General features: G+C 36.2%; 1 protein-coding gene across 1 annotated transcript; it reads left to right on the top strand.

Moving 5' to 3' along the window:
• The first annotated feature begins 873 nt into the window (after positions 1-873).
• Positions 874-13,359, top strand: dpt (dermatopontin). The gene is made up of 4 exons (XM_017480599.3): positions 874-1,417; positions 12,427-12,552; positions 12,701-12,808; positions 12,933-13,359. The coding sequence occupies exons 1-4, from the start codon at positions 1,131-1,133 to the stop codon at positions 12,997-12,999; spliced, it is 588 nt and encodes a 195-aa protein (XP_017336088.1). The 5' UTR covers positions 874-1,130; the 3' UTR covers positions 13,000-13,359.
• Positions 13,360-13,477: the final 118 nt, after the last annotated feature.

Below are 13,477 nucleotides of genomic sequence, written 5' to 3'. Positions count from 1 at the left end.
CACCATGCTAGTACAAAGTTTACCGTGACGCTCATCCATTTATTGGTAAGATCAGTTAATGTTTGAACAGAGAATGCTGATAAACTGAAATGCTCTGAAGAAGTAGTAACTGCAGTTTATGGTTTTATTTACAAGGTCTAGGCGTGAGGCATATCTATAGAGATTAAAGGTATGCATGAAGTGATATTCCTGCAGGTGCTGAAGTTTGTTGCATTTTTTTTTTTGTTTTGGTTTGTTTTAGCACAGGGAAAGAAAATTCGGTAATATGTGCAATTTTAATGCTTGTTTTTTAATGCAGTTTTAATTCCCATTTTCTGTGTCAAAGTTCAATGAAGTAATGCATTCACAGGAAGAGTGGCAGTATTGAAACTCCACATGAAGCTTTTTCCAATCTCATTCGATGATCATTTTCCCATGTAGTGCTATTCATCCAGTGACTCATCTAATTCAGATGGTCCTATTCTAAAATATTACCATGTTTCTCTGCATATTATACATTTTTACAAAAGTTTTTGAGAATCCAAAATTTACCTTTCAACATATACACAAACAAATAATCTGGTGTTTCTTTTGACAGCAGACCACTACAGGTCAAAGTTTAAGCAAGTGTCAAATATTAATCAATAATTAAAATGAATGTGACAGCAACAGCACTGTAGTGTGTTTACATTTCCAAAGACTTGCCGGAATATTCTCACGACTAGATTTGGCATTTGTCCCGAATGTTCTCATGAATGCTACCAGCTTTTTCCAAACACCCGAGACTCATTTAAACTGTTTAACTCAATGTCGGTTGAAGTGAACACAACCCTTTCCATGTGGATAGGGAATGGATAGCATCATTACTTGGCAATCCTGAGCTCTCCTCCTTAATGAAATTCCCTAGGGAGGATTTCATATTAGGGAATGCAGCTCATTCTTTATAAAGCAATCTTTGGATAGGACAAACATTTCAGTTCTAGATATGAAAACAAAAGGTGGACCATAACTGTGTGTTAAATCTGAAAATTACATATAACCTCTAGAGCTTGACAGGGAACATCTGGAGAGCAAACCCTCCGCAGAGAGGTTTAAAGTCGAGCAGCTGGACAGAGTGTGCAGTCAGAAGTTGCTCTGTGCTGAAGTGGAAGATGAATTCTGCGCTCGTTCTTCGTGCTTTGGCCCAACTGTTGCTGCTGGCTTCTGTTATTCATACTCAGCCCAACTACTTCCACGGAGAGGAGTGGGTCAATGCATGGCGTCAGGGCTTTAACTTCCAGTGCCCTCATGGTGAGGCACTGGTGGCCATCAAGAGCTACTTCAGCGAGGAAGAAGGCTCGGACCGTGTATGGAGCTTTGAATGCCAGCCGACCCCGACAACCATCGGAGAGCCCAGCGCGTGCTGGTGGGATGAGCTCAACCTTGCTGGCATGGAGTGGTAAGTCTGTGTGTTTGTATCTTTCAGGACAGGTAATGTGAAACATGTGTGATTTGTAAGAACATATCTTAAAGGACAGAGCAACAGAAGGTGGCATGCAATCTTATCTTGGCTGAATGAGCTGCAAGATCAGACCAGAATGTTATCGGTGTCCCACTGTTCCTTACCAGCTGTTTGAAGCAGTTGGAGAATTATGGCAGCCTGCAGTAACATTTGGCTGCTAGCTCGTCAAGTGAGATGATACTATTCACTGAACTAATATGAAATGTAATCCACATATGATATGAAAGAACCAGATTCAAGCATTCTATGAATTCACTGGAGTATTTGTTAAACTGAAACATTTTAATTTGAAAAATATAATTTCTCCACATCTAACACAGGGATAGAATTCTTATTAGTCTCAAAAAACTGTCCTTAACAAATAACTTTTCAGTATGAGCCTGTCTGTCAAAAGGAATTTTGGACAAATCTGTCTCAAATAAACAAAAATGATTTCTATAACTCTGCATTAAAGCTGCAAATTACATTTCATTTCTGGAGTCAGAGCCCGAACATTTGGAGTGCAGACAGTCCCTAGAGATGCTTCATGAGGAGCAGCTGGATAGAAATTTAAACAAAATGAAACAGACACATCAGTGGCTGCCATGTTGGGCCATGGCTGTTCAATTATTAAACAACTATCCACTACTTGCATATGTATTTACATAATTAGTATTTTACACTGTGCAAAGAGGACTGTTTATGTCTGTGGAATACACAAAACAATAATCTTCTCATCTGAACTCATAGGCATGAAATGTATCAGTGTTTTATATATATATATATATATGTGTGTGTGTGTGTGTGTGTGTGTGTGTGTGTGTGTGTGTGTGTATATATATATATATATATATATATATATATATATATATTATTATTATTATTATTCTTTTTACTGTTGCTGTATGTTCAGTCTTAATGTGATGCAATTCTGCAGAACCCATTTCTCCTGTGTTTTGGTAAGAGCTCAGATGTGAATAGTTGCGGGAAGCTGAGATAAAACATCGCTTCCCAGCTGTTTGCAAAGCCAGGCCGTTGCTGTGGAAACATCAGAGTTATTTGTTTACCATGGAGGAAAATAAAGTTGAAAGCCAACCAAACCAGACTGAAATGAGACAAACAGACATTTTGGTTGAGCCAGGACTTGCACACGACATTTTACCTCACCTCCGTTTCAAAGAGTGAAAACACATGAGGGAAACATTTAAAGGTCTTGTATGATGCCAAAAGGAATTTTTATGAGCGTACACTGGGCATGTGCACCAAACAAAATTATGCAATAGAATACAAAACCCTAGGCTTTTGTAGGAGGTGTAGGAGAATGTAGGAGAATTTATCAAATTCAATAGATAGCTTACACTAAATCATAAACCAGGTGACAGATGTCATATATCACTTTCATCCAAGAGTAGACAAAATACTGAAAAATTATACTTAAGTTAAAATTAATTATCCAGCCAAAAAATGTACTCAATTGAAAGTAAAAAACCAAAAACAAAACATTGCTAATGTTTGGAATGCACTCAAGTATTGAAAATAAAGTAATTTTTTATCTGATGAAATTAGTTTAATATATATTTTATGAAAAATATTACTTATCGGATGACTTATCTCAAACTTTTATAAAATTATGTTTGTTTTAAAGCAACTACACCATTTTGCCTGAAAATATATTTCAATCAATGTATTTTTCAATATTTTCCATTAGCTAGAACTTAACTTGCTGCCCATCCAACTGTGTTAGCTACTGGAATAGATGCAAGTCTAACCTGGCATTAGCAAAGAAAACAGACTAGCTTAGTTTAAATATAGCCAGTTAATGTTAGCAAATGAGCAAAAGTTACCTCAACATGTTTTTTTCAAATTAGATGGAATTCATGCCTTATAGGAAGCCATAGGAGGTACCTTATTTTATATACATTATTTTAAGTCTTTGCTTACTCCAGCAACTGAAATAGCACATGGGCATTGGCTGGCTGAAAGAAGAGAAGGCCTTTGAGATTTGTAATACGTTTTTTGAAAGTCTTAATAAAAATACAGGGAGTAAAAAGTTTTTTTTTTCTTGGAAATGTAATTAAGTATAAGTACAAGGAGTCCATTTCAATAACACTCAAGCAAAGTATAAATACCTCACAGTAATACTTAAGTATAACAATGATGTATAATTACTCAAGTATTTTCCACCCCTGCTTTCATCACATACTCAAATATACCATGGCAAGAATGTACATCTTAGTCAGTTTGCAACACCGACAATTCCACAGCTCATGTTTCAGCTTCAGGACACCATCACACATGATCATATTTTCAATAACATGACTATTTCCAAGAAATTAGAGAATAACAAGGAACTACTAAAACAACATGTTTGGATGGTTGCATGCGGAACCTTACACCCCTTTCAGAACCACATAACTTTTTAACCTAATTATAATGACAATCTGACATTAAATTAAAAATACTATCTAAGACACTTACTCATCAGCCGCTGCTTTTAACTTGTGACAATATAAAACACGCAGTGTTCAGATGTGACAAATCCTTCTCATGAAGAGGGGATTATGAAAGCTGCAGTACAGGTTACTAGCATGGTTTCAATCCCTCACCTGTCCACAGTCTGCATGGAATATTTTTAGCTAATTTCAGTCTTGCTGTAGAGTAAAGAATAGGGTTCTGTAATAGAGAGTATTATGTAGTGCAGGTTTCAGTATAAACATGACCGAACCACAGGGTTAACATGTGCTTTGTGAATTGCATGGTAATTTTAATCAAGATCTCTTTAATTCACCATGACACATAATTTCCATTTGTTTGGAAACATTGAGTGTTGCTCAGACAATGTTAGTAACATACTAAAGAAGTGTATAATGTATATATTATACAGTACATACATCACAGTAAATTGAAGTACAGTAAGTGCAAGGGTAAGTAAGTAAGCTAAATATCCATGCACACCATTATAAAACATTTGCTTTTACTGATCAGCTAACAGTTGCCAAATCACAAGTGAGCTGGTCAAACATCTGAATTGCTGTTACTAAAGTTAATGTATAGAATCAAAAAAAGTTAAAGATTTGAATAACGATCTATTAATGTAATGAAAATTATTTGTCATTATTTGTTGAGTTTTTAAGAAAATAACACAACAGTAAGGCAATTAGAAAATGTCAAACATTCATCAGTCAATTTAATGAAGTAATAAGGATGCTGGAAAATAACATATCAATTAGCAAAGATGGTCTACCAGATGTTTTGTTAGCCCAAGTTTAATTTTTCCTCAGTGCAAATTTAAAAAAAAAAAAAATTGACGACACAAGAGCACATAGTGATGTTAGAACAAAATGTGCTAATGGTTGGGGTTTGGATGGGATGTTGAGGAATGTAGAATATGTAACATATTTTTCTTGGCTCATTGTCCCTAAATGGATTTGAGAAATCTCATCCCACCCCTTTAAAAGTAGACTGATTTTAAAAAGACCTGTAGAGGCCAAGTTGTGCATATGCCACAAAATCCCCAGTGTTATATTAACACCTAAAGCATTTAATTAAGTTCAGATAGACCTCAGTGAACACTTCAGTGCATTCTCTATTGATGAAGGGCACTTTGAAGGGGGACAGCCATTTGTGGGTTTGATCCAAACAAACTAATGTACAGCATCAAACGGCCCTTCAAAAAAATATCATTTCCACTTGAAACAACCTGCTCCTGAGATTCTTTGCCTCATTTTTACGTGGAAGAAAGAACATTGCCGTGGCAACATAAGGGTTTAATTGGATCAAGTCGATATGCGTAACATTATATTTAGTATTATTAAATTGTAACATCAGAACAGCTGAAAACAGTGCTGCAACAATACAAACTCTTTACAAATGGACAATTTGCAAAATCATATTGAATGAACAGCAGCTCCTAAATGAAACTGGTCACGTCGTGGGGACGTTTTTGGTGCTAACAGCATTTTTTCATTATTAAATTTAGACAGTTAGTTGTGATTTTGCAACATTAAAACACCTGCTTCGCCTTTATAAAATGATGTTCAAGTGAATTCAAAAGAGTTGTTAATTTCTCTTTAGTGGTTTCACTGTGTAGGCTGGAGCTTCAGACCGAGCATGACATACTCACAATCACCTCCGAATGGACCACAGCCTGTTGGAGCTCATTCAGAATGAGAAATTTTTGTACTGTTTGTACTGTTTCCTGTTTCTCAGGAGGCATTAAATATACACAGTGTGGACAAAGGTTTGTCGGCACTTGGTCATCACACCCATACATGATGCCACAAAGTGTTATGCACACAATTTCACTCAAGTTCACAGAATGTCTTTGTATGCATTGTAGCATTATAATATCTCTTCACTGGAACTAAAGTGCTCAAACCTGTTCCAGCATGACAATGCCCATGTGCACAAAGCAAGGTCCATGAAGACATGGTGTGCCAAGGTTGGAGTGGAAGAACTAGAGTGGCCTGCACAGAGCCCTGACCTCATCCCTACTGAACACTTTTGGGATGAACACCGGAACACCGACTGCGTCCCAGGTCTCCTCACCTGACATCAGTGCGTCACCTCACTAATGCTCTTGTGGATGAATGGCTGAATGGACACAAGTCCCCACAGCCACATTCTAAAATATAGTGGCAAGCCTTTGAACTCTGGAATGGGATGCTCAAAAAGCATATATTAGGGGTTATAATCAGGTGTCCACATATTCCTGGCCACAGTTTAAATAGTGAGGTAGTAACAGGATTTTATATATATATATATATATATATATATATATATATATATATATATATATATATATATATATATATATATATATATAGTATTATTATATGTGTATGTATATGTACATGATTCTGTGGATGGAGGTTGGGCAAAATATTTAGCTACATTAAACAGATTTAATGCAGATGTTCATTATAAATTGTTTGTGTTGAATGCCATAACATTTAGTTTTCCATGGCACTAAAAATGAACACTAGGAAAGATCACTATTAGCACACAATAGATGCCCTTATTGTGCAGCAATGGTGACCTTTACTGTGCATAGCTGTGTTGTTGCATTAATAGATTGGTGTGATGGTGATGGTGGTAGTAATAGTTTGTGTGTGTGTGTGTGTGTGTGTGTGTGTGTGTGTGTGTGTGTGTGTGTGTGTGTGTGAAAGGTCAAAATACATAGGCAAATACGTAATATGCCAAGTTCCATCCAACAGCATGCAACATGACATATTAAAATTCACAAAAATCACATTTCTTTGTAATAGTGTATACTTGCATCTAAAGAGTTAAGCATTTAACATTATATTTAAAAGTGACTTACAGAATCCAGTCTAATCATAGAAGTCCAATTTTAAGGGTTAAAGGTATCCAGACTCAGAATTAACTCACAATTTGCGAGTCAATTACACAGATTAAATACTGCAGTCATTCATTAGTGCACAAATATAAACTAATATAACCAATGTTTTAGTCCACTGTATGGATGTAACTGAATGCAAATATATTCTTTGGAATGAACTGATATGTGAGTGTGTCTGTGTAATTGTGCCCTGCAGTGGTGTCCCCTGCCCTGTGCCTCGAGTCCCCTGGGATAGTTTCTAGGCTCTCCATGACCGTGTATAAGTGGTACAGAAAATGGATGCGTGGATGGAATGAACTGATACTGTGTCCTAAACAGATACAGATACAAATACAGTTATAAATTGGAGGCACATTATTCCTTTTTTTTTCTCGAATTTGTATGCTGGTTGCTGGTTGAGCAACTGATTTCTCCTCGCCTTGATCATCTGTGCATGATGCATGTCTGGATTGTGGGTTGCAATGGCATGTCTGCTGCTTTCATCAATGGCAAGGGACGCTTGTTCTGCTCTGCTACTTTAACTCTATGTTTGGTGCCATTGTTCTGAGCGGTCTCAGGGCTGCTTGATCCTCTGTGCCGCAATGTGCCTGTGCTCTCTTTGTGGAAATTTGGCAAATATAATTTCAGTTGAACATTTCCCTAAAATAAAACGCTCACTTCCCAACTTCCCAGCAGAGCAGCCCATCCATATAGCTCATGCAGATCACACACTATGCACTGGGCAGCATATCTCTGCTGGGGTCTCAAAAAAAAGTAATGTAATTTTCGCTGCACATGTTTTCATCATTCTTCATGTTAAATGAACAAGCATACAAGTAAATTTATTTGCTATAAAATATTGTGTGAATGAAAAATTATTTATTTTTCCAGCATCCCTGTATTTTTTTCTTTCACAGTTTCCTGTGTTGTGGATGGGTTTACATTTTAAAAATTTTAGAACAACAAACCTTTCTGGTTCAGACCATATACACTTCCAGTTTAAATCTGAACACAGGTACAGATAAGAGTATTGGTAGCACTAAACAGATACAGATAGTGACACTGCCTTACACCTCTAATCCATTGCATGGTAACCAGATAATATTTTTAAAACAGAAGAGCATTGGGTTGTTTTTTTTTTGTTGCTGTTGTTTTTTTTTACTTATGCTTAAATTCCGCTAAATTAGAAATAGAAATGGCAAGGGAACAAAAGCTTACCCTTAAACTATTTGTTTCCATTGCATACATATTGTATTTGAGACATCGGTATTAGAACATTTGAACAAATGACCACATTATTGGTTTCCTGCACAAGCTGACTCATTAAAGGGTTGTTGCAGAGCTCCTCTGAAGTTTTATCACTGAGCAAGTATTTCGTCTTTTCCTGGTCTTATAAGGCTGAGCCGGAGCCAACCGTGGAGAACATCCAGGACATAGAAAAAGCAGCTTAAAAAAACACACCATGTTTTAAACAAATGCAAAGTTAATAAAAGTCTGAGGGAATTAGAACTGATGAACTGCTATAAATAGATGAATATGAATAATCTGTTTGGAATTCAACAGAAAAGTCAGTTCAGAGATGACTGGAACTGACAGAAAGGAACATGATCCTCACTAAAATGTGTATGCTCCAATGCTTGAAAAGTCAACGTCATTTGCTGAGCTATTGGACAAGGTTTCATACGTGGCAAGGTCTTTATATATTATGTCCAGAAAGACATATCCTCATGCAAAATCTTGTCATTCATGACTGAAAGGAAGGCCAGATGAGTATTCTAGTGATTGCTTTAGAGAATAAAGAACAGTGTTCTCTTTGACTCCATTCAGACCTGTATTCAGCGCTGCCCGTTTGTGTTCTAATCAAGCCAGATGAATGAATGTTAATACCAACACTGAACTTGAATAGAGAAAATGCCACTATGGTACTGCAATTTTTTTTCATCTTTGCATGTCATGTAGATGGAACTTTCCAGTTAACCATGTTGGCTGAGATTGCCACATTCAGGCTAACAAAAGACATTTTAATTAGACAATGCATGGCTTGCAAGGACAGGAAAAATCTGCCATGTGGGATTTAAAGAGAGACAGTGCTTAGTGCCTTTAGCTACTAGAGGAGCATATCAACAGGTTCTTTCCTGCTTTGAGAGCATACACAGTGGAATTAATTGGGCTCTGTACATACCCCACAGATTCCCCTTCAAATCTGCCCACTACAGGAGATTTCCTTTGACCTGGAGCCATGCAGTCTCAACCTCCAACTGCCTTCCCAGGCCAGATGGGGCTTTGAGAATACACACAGTTAGACATGTTACCAGTTGGGAATTGCCAATTAAAGGTTAAATTCTGAACAGGCTGTTCTTTAAATGCAAGCTTGCTCTTTTGCCTTAGAAAGGATTGTCAGTACATGCATGGGGTAATTAGGGATACCTATACAACAACTACAATTAATACTGACACATTCACTATTAGTATCTTATTGGCTTATGTCCTTATTTTATTCTGTGTTCACAGTTACACCAAAAAGCCAACTTTTTCAGAGTAACCACAGACGGAAATAAAGCTGAGCTCATTTAATGAAGTCTGATTCTACAGTGTGATTTGAGAAGTATTATCTTTCCTCTTGAACATGCACTTCTAAATAGACATCAGTTAAATAGTAATCATCCGTCATGAAACATCATACATGAGATATTATTCTCAAATATAAATGTTGTTTACATGTTTGTTAATCTCAAGTGCTGTTCTCAGCAACCTGTGGTCTTTATCAGTAGAAGTCTCTTGAGAGTGAAGCATTTCTTTCCTCACGCTTCATGCTCTAGATAGAGTCACTTGGATTTGCACACCTTTAAAGATAACGTTCCACTGAGAGAAGCCCATCCCTGTCATCATTGGTGGAGCTGATCCCTATGGTGTCAGCGTTGTCATGACAAAGAGCCTGAGCTGCTGGTGGCCTGATGGTGGCAGCTCTGTTGTGATGACAACATCCTGTATGGGCCATACACAAGCAGTAACTATCAACAGACCTATATTTACAGAAAACCGAGCAAGAAACTCTTCTTTCTCACCTAAGGCTCAAGCTTGCTTTTTGACCTCGAGAATTCTTCAGTATTATTGAAAGATTTAATCAATTCAAGGCTACATCCTGCTGTGAAATGGAAATGTAACTGCGTTGGGGTGCAGAAATATGATTAACACAAGTCAACATCCTACTAGAGCATTAAACATGCTTTGGTTACAATCACACTGGTTACTGTAATCAAATCTGAGGAAAGAACACTGGCTAAATTTGATTTGTCCTTGTAAACAGATATGTTGTATATTAACCTATCATATTTGATATATTTGTATAACATATAATACATTGGTATAGTATAATATAATAGTGTAGTAGTGTAGTGTAGTTTAGTATAGTATAGTACAGTTTAGTATAGTATAGTTTGGTGATACCATACATTATATATTATACATTATAATGACAAATAATAAAATATATAAGATTTGACATACAATACAACATGTACTATATACTATATATTACTATATTGTGGTGTATAGTATACAACAGTGTACTGTAGTATAGATAACATGTTGTAATAAAGCATAATAATAAATATCACATACACTATGTGGCCAAAATGCTTTTTGAACATACTATGCCAGATTTTTCCAAGGTTTTCCACTAGATTCTGGAGCGTGGCTGTGGGGATTTGTGCTCATTCAGCCACAAGAGCATTAGTTAGGTTGGGCATTGATGTTGGGTGAGGAGGCCTGGTGTGCAGTCGTGTGTCAGTTCATCCCAAAGGTGTTCAGTGGGATTGAGGTCAGGGCTCTTTGCAGGCCACTTAAGTTCTTCCTAAAACCTTGGCAAACCATGTCTTCATAGAGCTTGCTTTGTGCTTTGTGGAACAGGTTGGGCCTCTTATTTCCAGTGAAGGGAAACTGTAATGCTACAGTGTATAAAGGCACTCTATGCAATTGTGTGCTTCCAACTTTGTGCAAGAGTTTGGAGAAGAACCGCATATGAATGTGATGGTCAGGTTTCCACAAACCTTTGGCAATATAGTGTATATTACATATAGTATAATATTGTGTACTATAGTGTAGCATACTAGATTATACTGATGCCATACTATAATAAAGTATAACATAAAAAATGTACATAATATTTCATATATATTCAGTATAGCATTGCATTTCATAGCATAGGATAGCATATTATAGTATAATGATAACAGGTGTAATAAATAAATAAATAATACAGTAACAAAGTATAATAATAATAAACGTATTATCTTTAACAATCATGTAACTGATTTTCTAAGTTGGTCTAGGCTTTTTTTGCCACTTTATACATCACTGGGCCAAACCCAAATTCATCTGCAATGGGTTTTAAGTGGTTACATTAATTGAGACAGGGGCAATGTGCCTTAAATTAATATGTTATATCAGAGGTTCTCAAACTTTTGTAACTAAAGCCCCCCCACCCCATATTTGAGGGGACCACGTATAATGATTATCTATTCTATATAAAATCTAACTATATATAACCTAATCTATAATCTGTTTTCATAGATAGATAAAGGGGTCTGAAAAGTCGCTTTGTTGGGAAAACTGGTCTGCACTGACAGCTAGATAAAAGGCAGACTAAGCTCCACCTCTCCCCAGCAAAAAGAAAATGCAGACGGAGAGGGAATGCAGGGTTTTTCATTTATGCACATTCTATTTGAAAAGCAATTAAATACACATGGTACCCAAATGATGCCCTGTCTGTGTTTTTTTCCTGAAAACAATTTGCGGCCCCCTTCCGATCACTTCATGCCCTCCTGGTTGAGAACCACTGTGCTATATGAATAATATGTATTATTAATACATATTATTACATGTATTATATATAGATTCATATATAATATGAATATACTGTACATGTAGTGAGAAAAGATATTAATGCACAAGGTTGCTTATTTTATTTGCACTATTTTTTTATTTTTTATTTTTATCAAAATGCTCATGAACAAAGTGATATTGGAATCCTTACAGGAGGAACAGGCTTTTGTTTGGCTTGCCTGGTGACATCCATTTTAGAGATGAAATCAGAGACAGTCATCTTAATGTTATTATAATCTTAGTTTTACTGTGAATAAAACAAATAAAAAAAATATGTTGTAAGGTGAAAGGTTTGAAATCTTCCTGGATTAGATATGTGGAAACATAATATTTGGAGTCCTATCCAGATGATTTAAGGCATTATTGAGTGAAATATTGTTGACAATTCCTCACAAATCAGCAGATATGTAACATTTATAAAATCTTGGATTAATTAACAAAAATGGATTAATTTTCCCTTAATTATGAAAGAATGTTAAAGTAGCAAATATACTCTATGGAGAGTAATCACCACCATGTGAGCAGGATAGCTATTTAACATGCTGACATGGTGACATAAGCATGCCTTATACTTAAATTCATAACTTTTCATACACTGAATTCAGCAGACATATTCTGAGGCCTTATTATTACTTATTAGTCAATTGTAAGCCTAACTGTGAAGTCAATACTGTCTAGTCTAATTACCATATCAGAAATGATCCATTTAGTCTCATGTTCAGTTTCTGGTCTTTTCTTGAAGGACCTCCACATGCAGTGACAACGGTATAGTGGCTGGAGTGCAGAGTCAGTACTTTCCTTCTACTCTCGACCGAGAATGGCGGTTCTACTGCTGCCGCTACAGTAAAAGATGCCCTTATTCCTGCTGGTTAGTAGGCAAAGATTCAGACTTAAAGTAATAAAGTTATTTGTCTTTAATTATATATGATCACACTGGATTCGGAAAGCAATGATAATGTTACCAAATGTATGCTCATTCTTTGATCAGTAATCCGCTGCTCCTTCATTATCAACAGGAAGACCTCTGACGTTCCAGAGTACCACAAAGAAGAGGCTGAAATGATCGTCCCTGCTTATGGTTACTTCATCCGGGGAGCTCAGACCACCTTTAGCGGGGTGGTCAGGTATATATGAGTATCTGAGTTTGAATGAAGCAGAGCTGTTCATGTTCATGTTCATGTTAAACTGTTGTTAATGACACTGCTCTGTCAATCACATCTCATTAGACTCTGTTTGACTCTTTTACAGGGATCGCCAGTGGAAGTACATCCTGTGCAGGATGACAGAATTTGACTGTGAATTTCAGAATCTATAAGTCTGGGATTTGTTAAGCACAAAACTCCAGAAAAGTCCACATAATGGACTTCTCCATAAAGTCCACCAGGGACTTTTATGAAATACAGATACATATGTAATACAAGCAAAAAGAAAGTTATAACCAAGGAATTTATATGGTTAATTTTTATGTGATACATTTTGATATTTTATGTAATACTGCATGGTTTAAGAGGCTCATCTTGATTTACATAATGTAGGTAGCATCAACACAAACACCTAGACTATTTCTTTACTTACAGTTTGTTTCTTCTATGTTTGAAAGAAAGTTAAATATTGTGTACCTTATTTTGAATCAGATCAGCTACACAACACCCAATAAAGCATTTCTTCCCTAAGAGTTTGGATTCCCTTTGGATTTGAACAATATATGGAAATTGTATAAAAACTATTTCGTAGTTTTTCATTGGCTTGCTTTTATCACTGCATGTTAATGGTGTAAACAATAAATACTAATA

This window comes from Ictalurus punctatus, chromosome 11 (assembly GCF_001660625.3).
Source record: "Ictalurus punctatus breed USDA103 chromosome 11, Coco_2.0, whole genome shotgun sequence".
NCBI classification, from domain to species: domain Eukaryota; kingdom Metazoa; phylum Chordata; class Actinopteri; order Siluriformes; family Ictaluridae; genus Ictalurus; species Ictalurus punctatus.
This window is presented reverse-complemented; position numbering and strand designations above follow the sequence as displayed.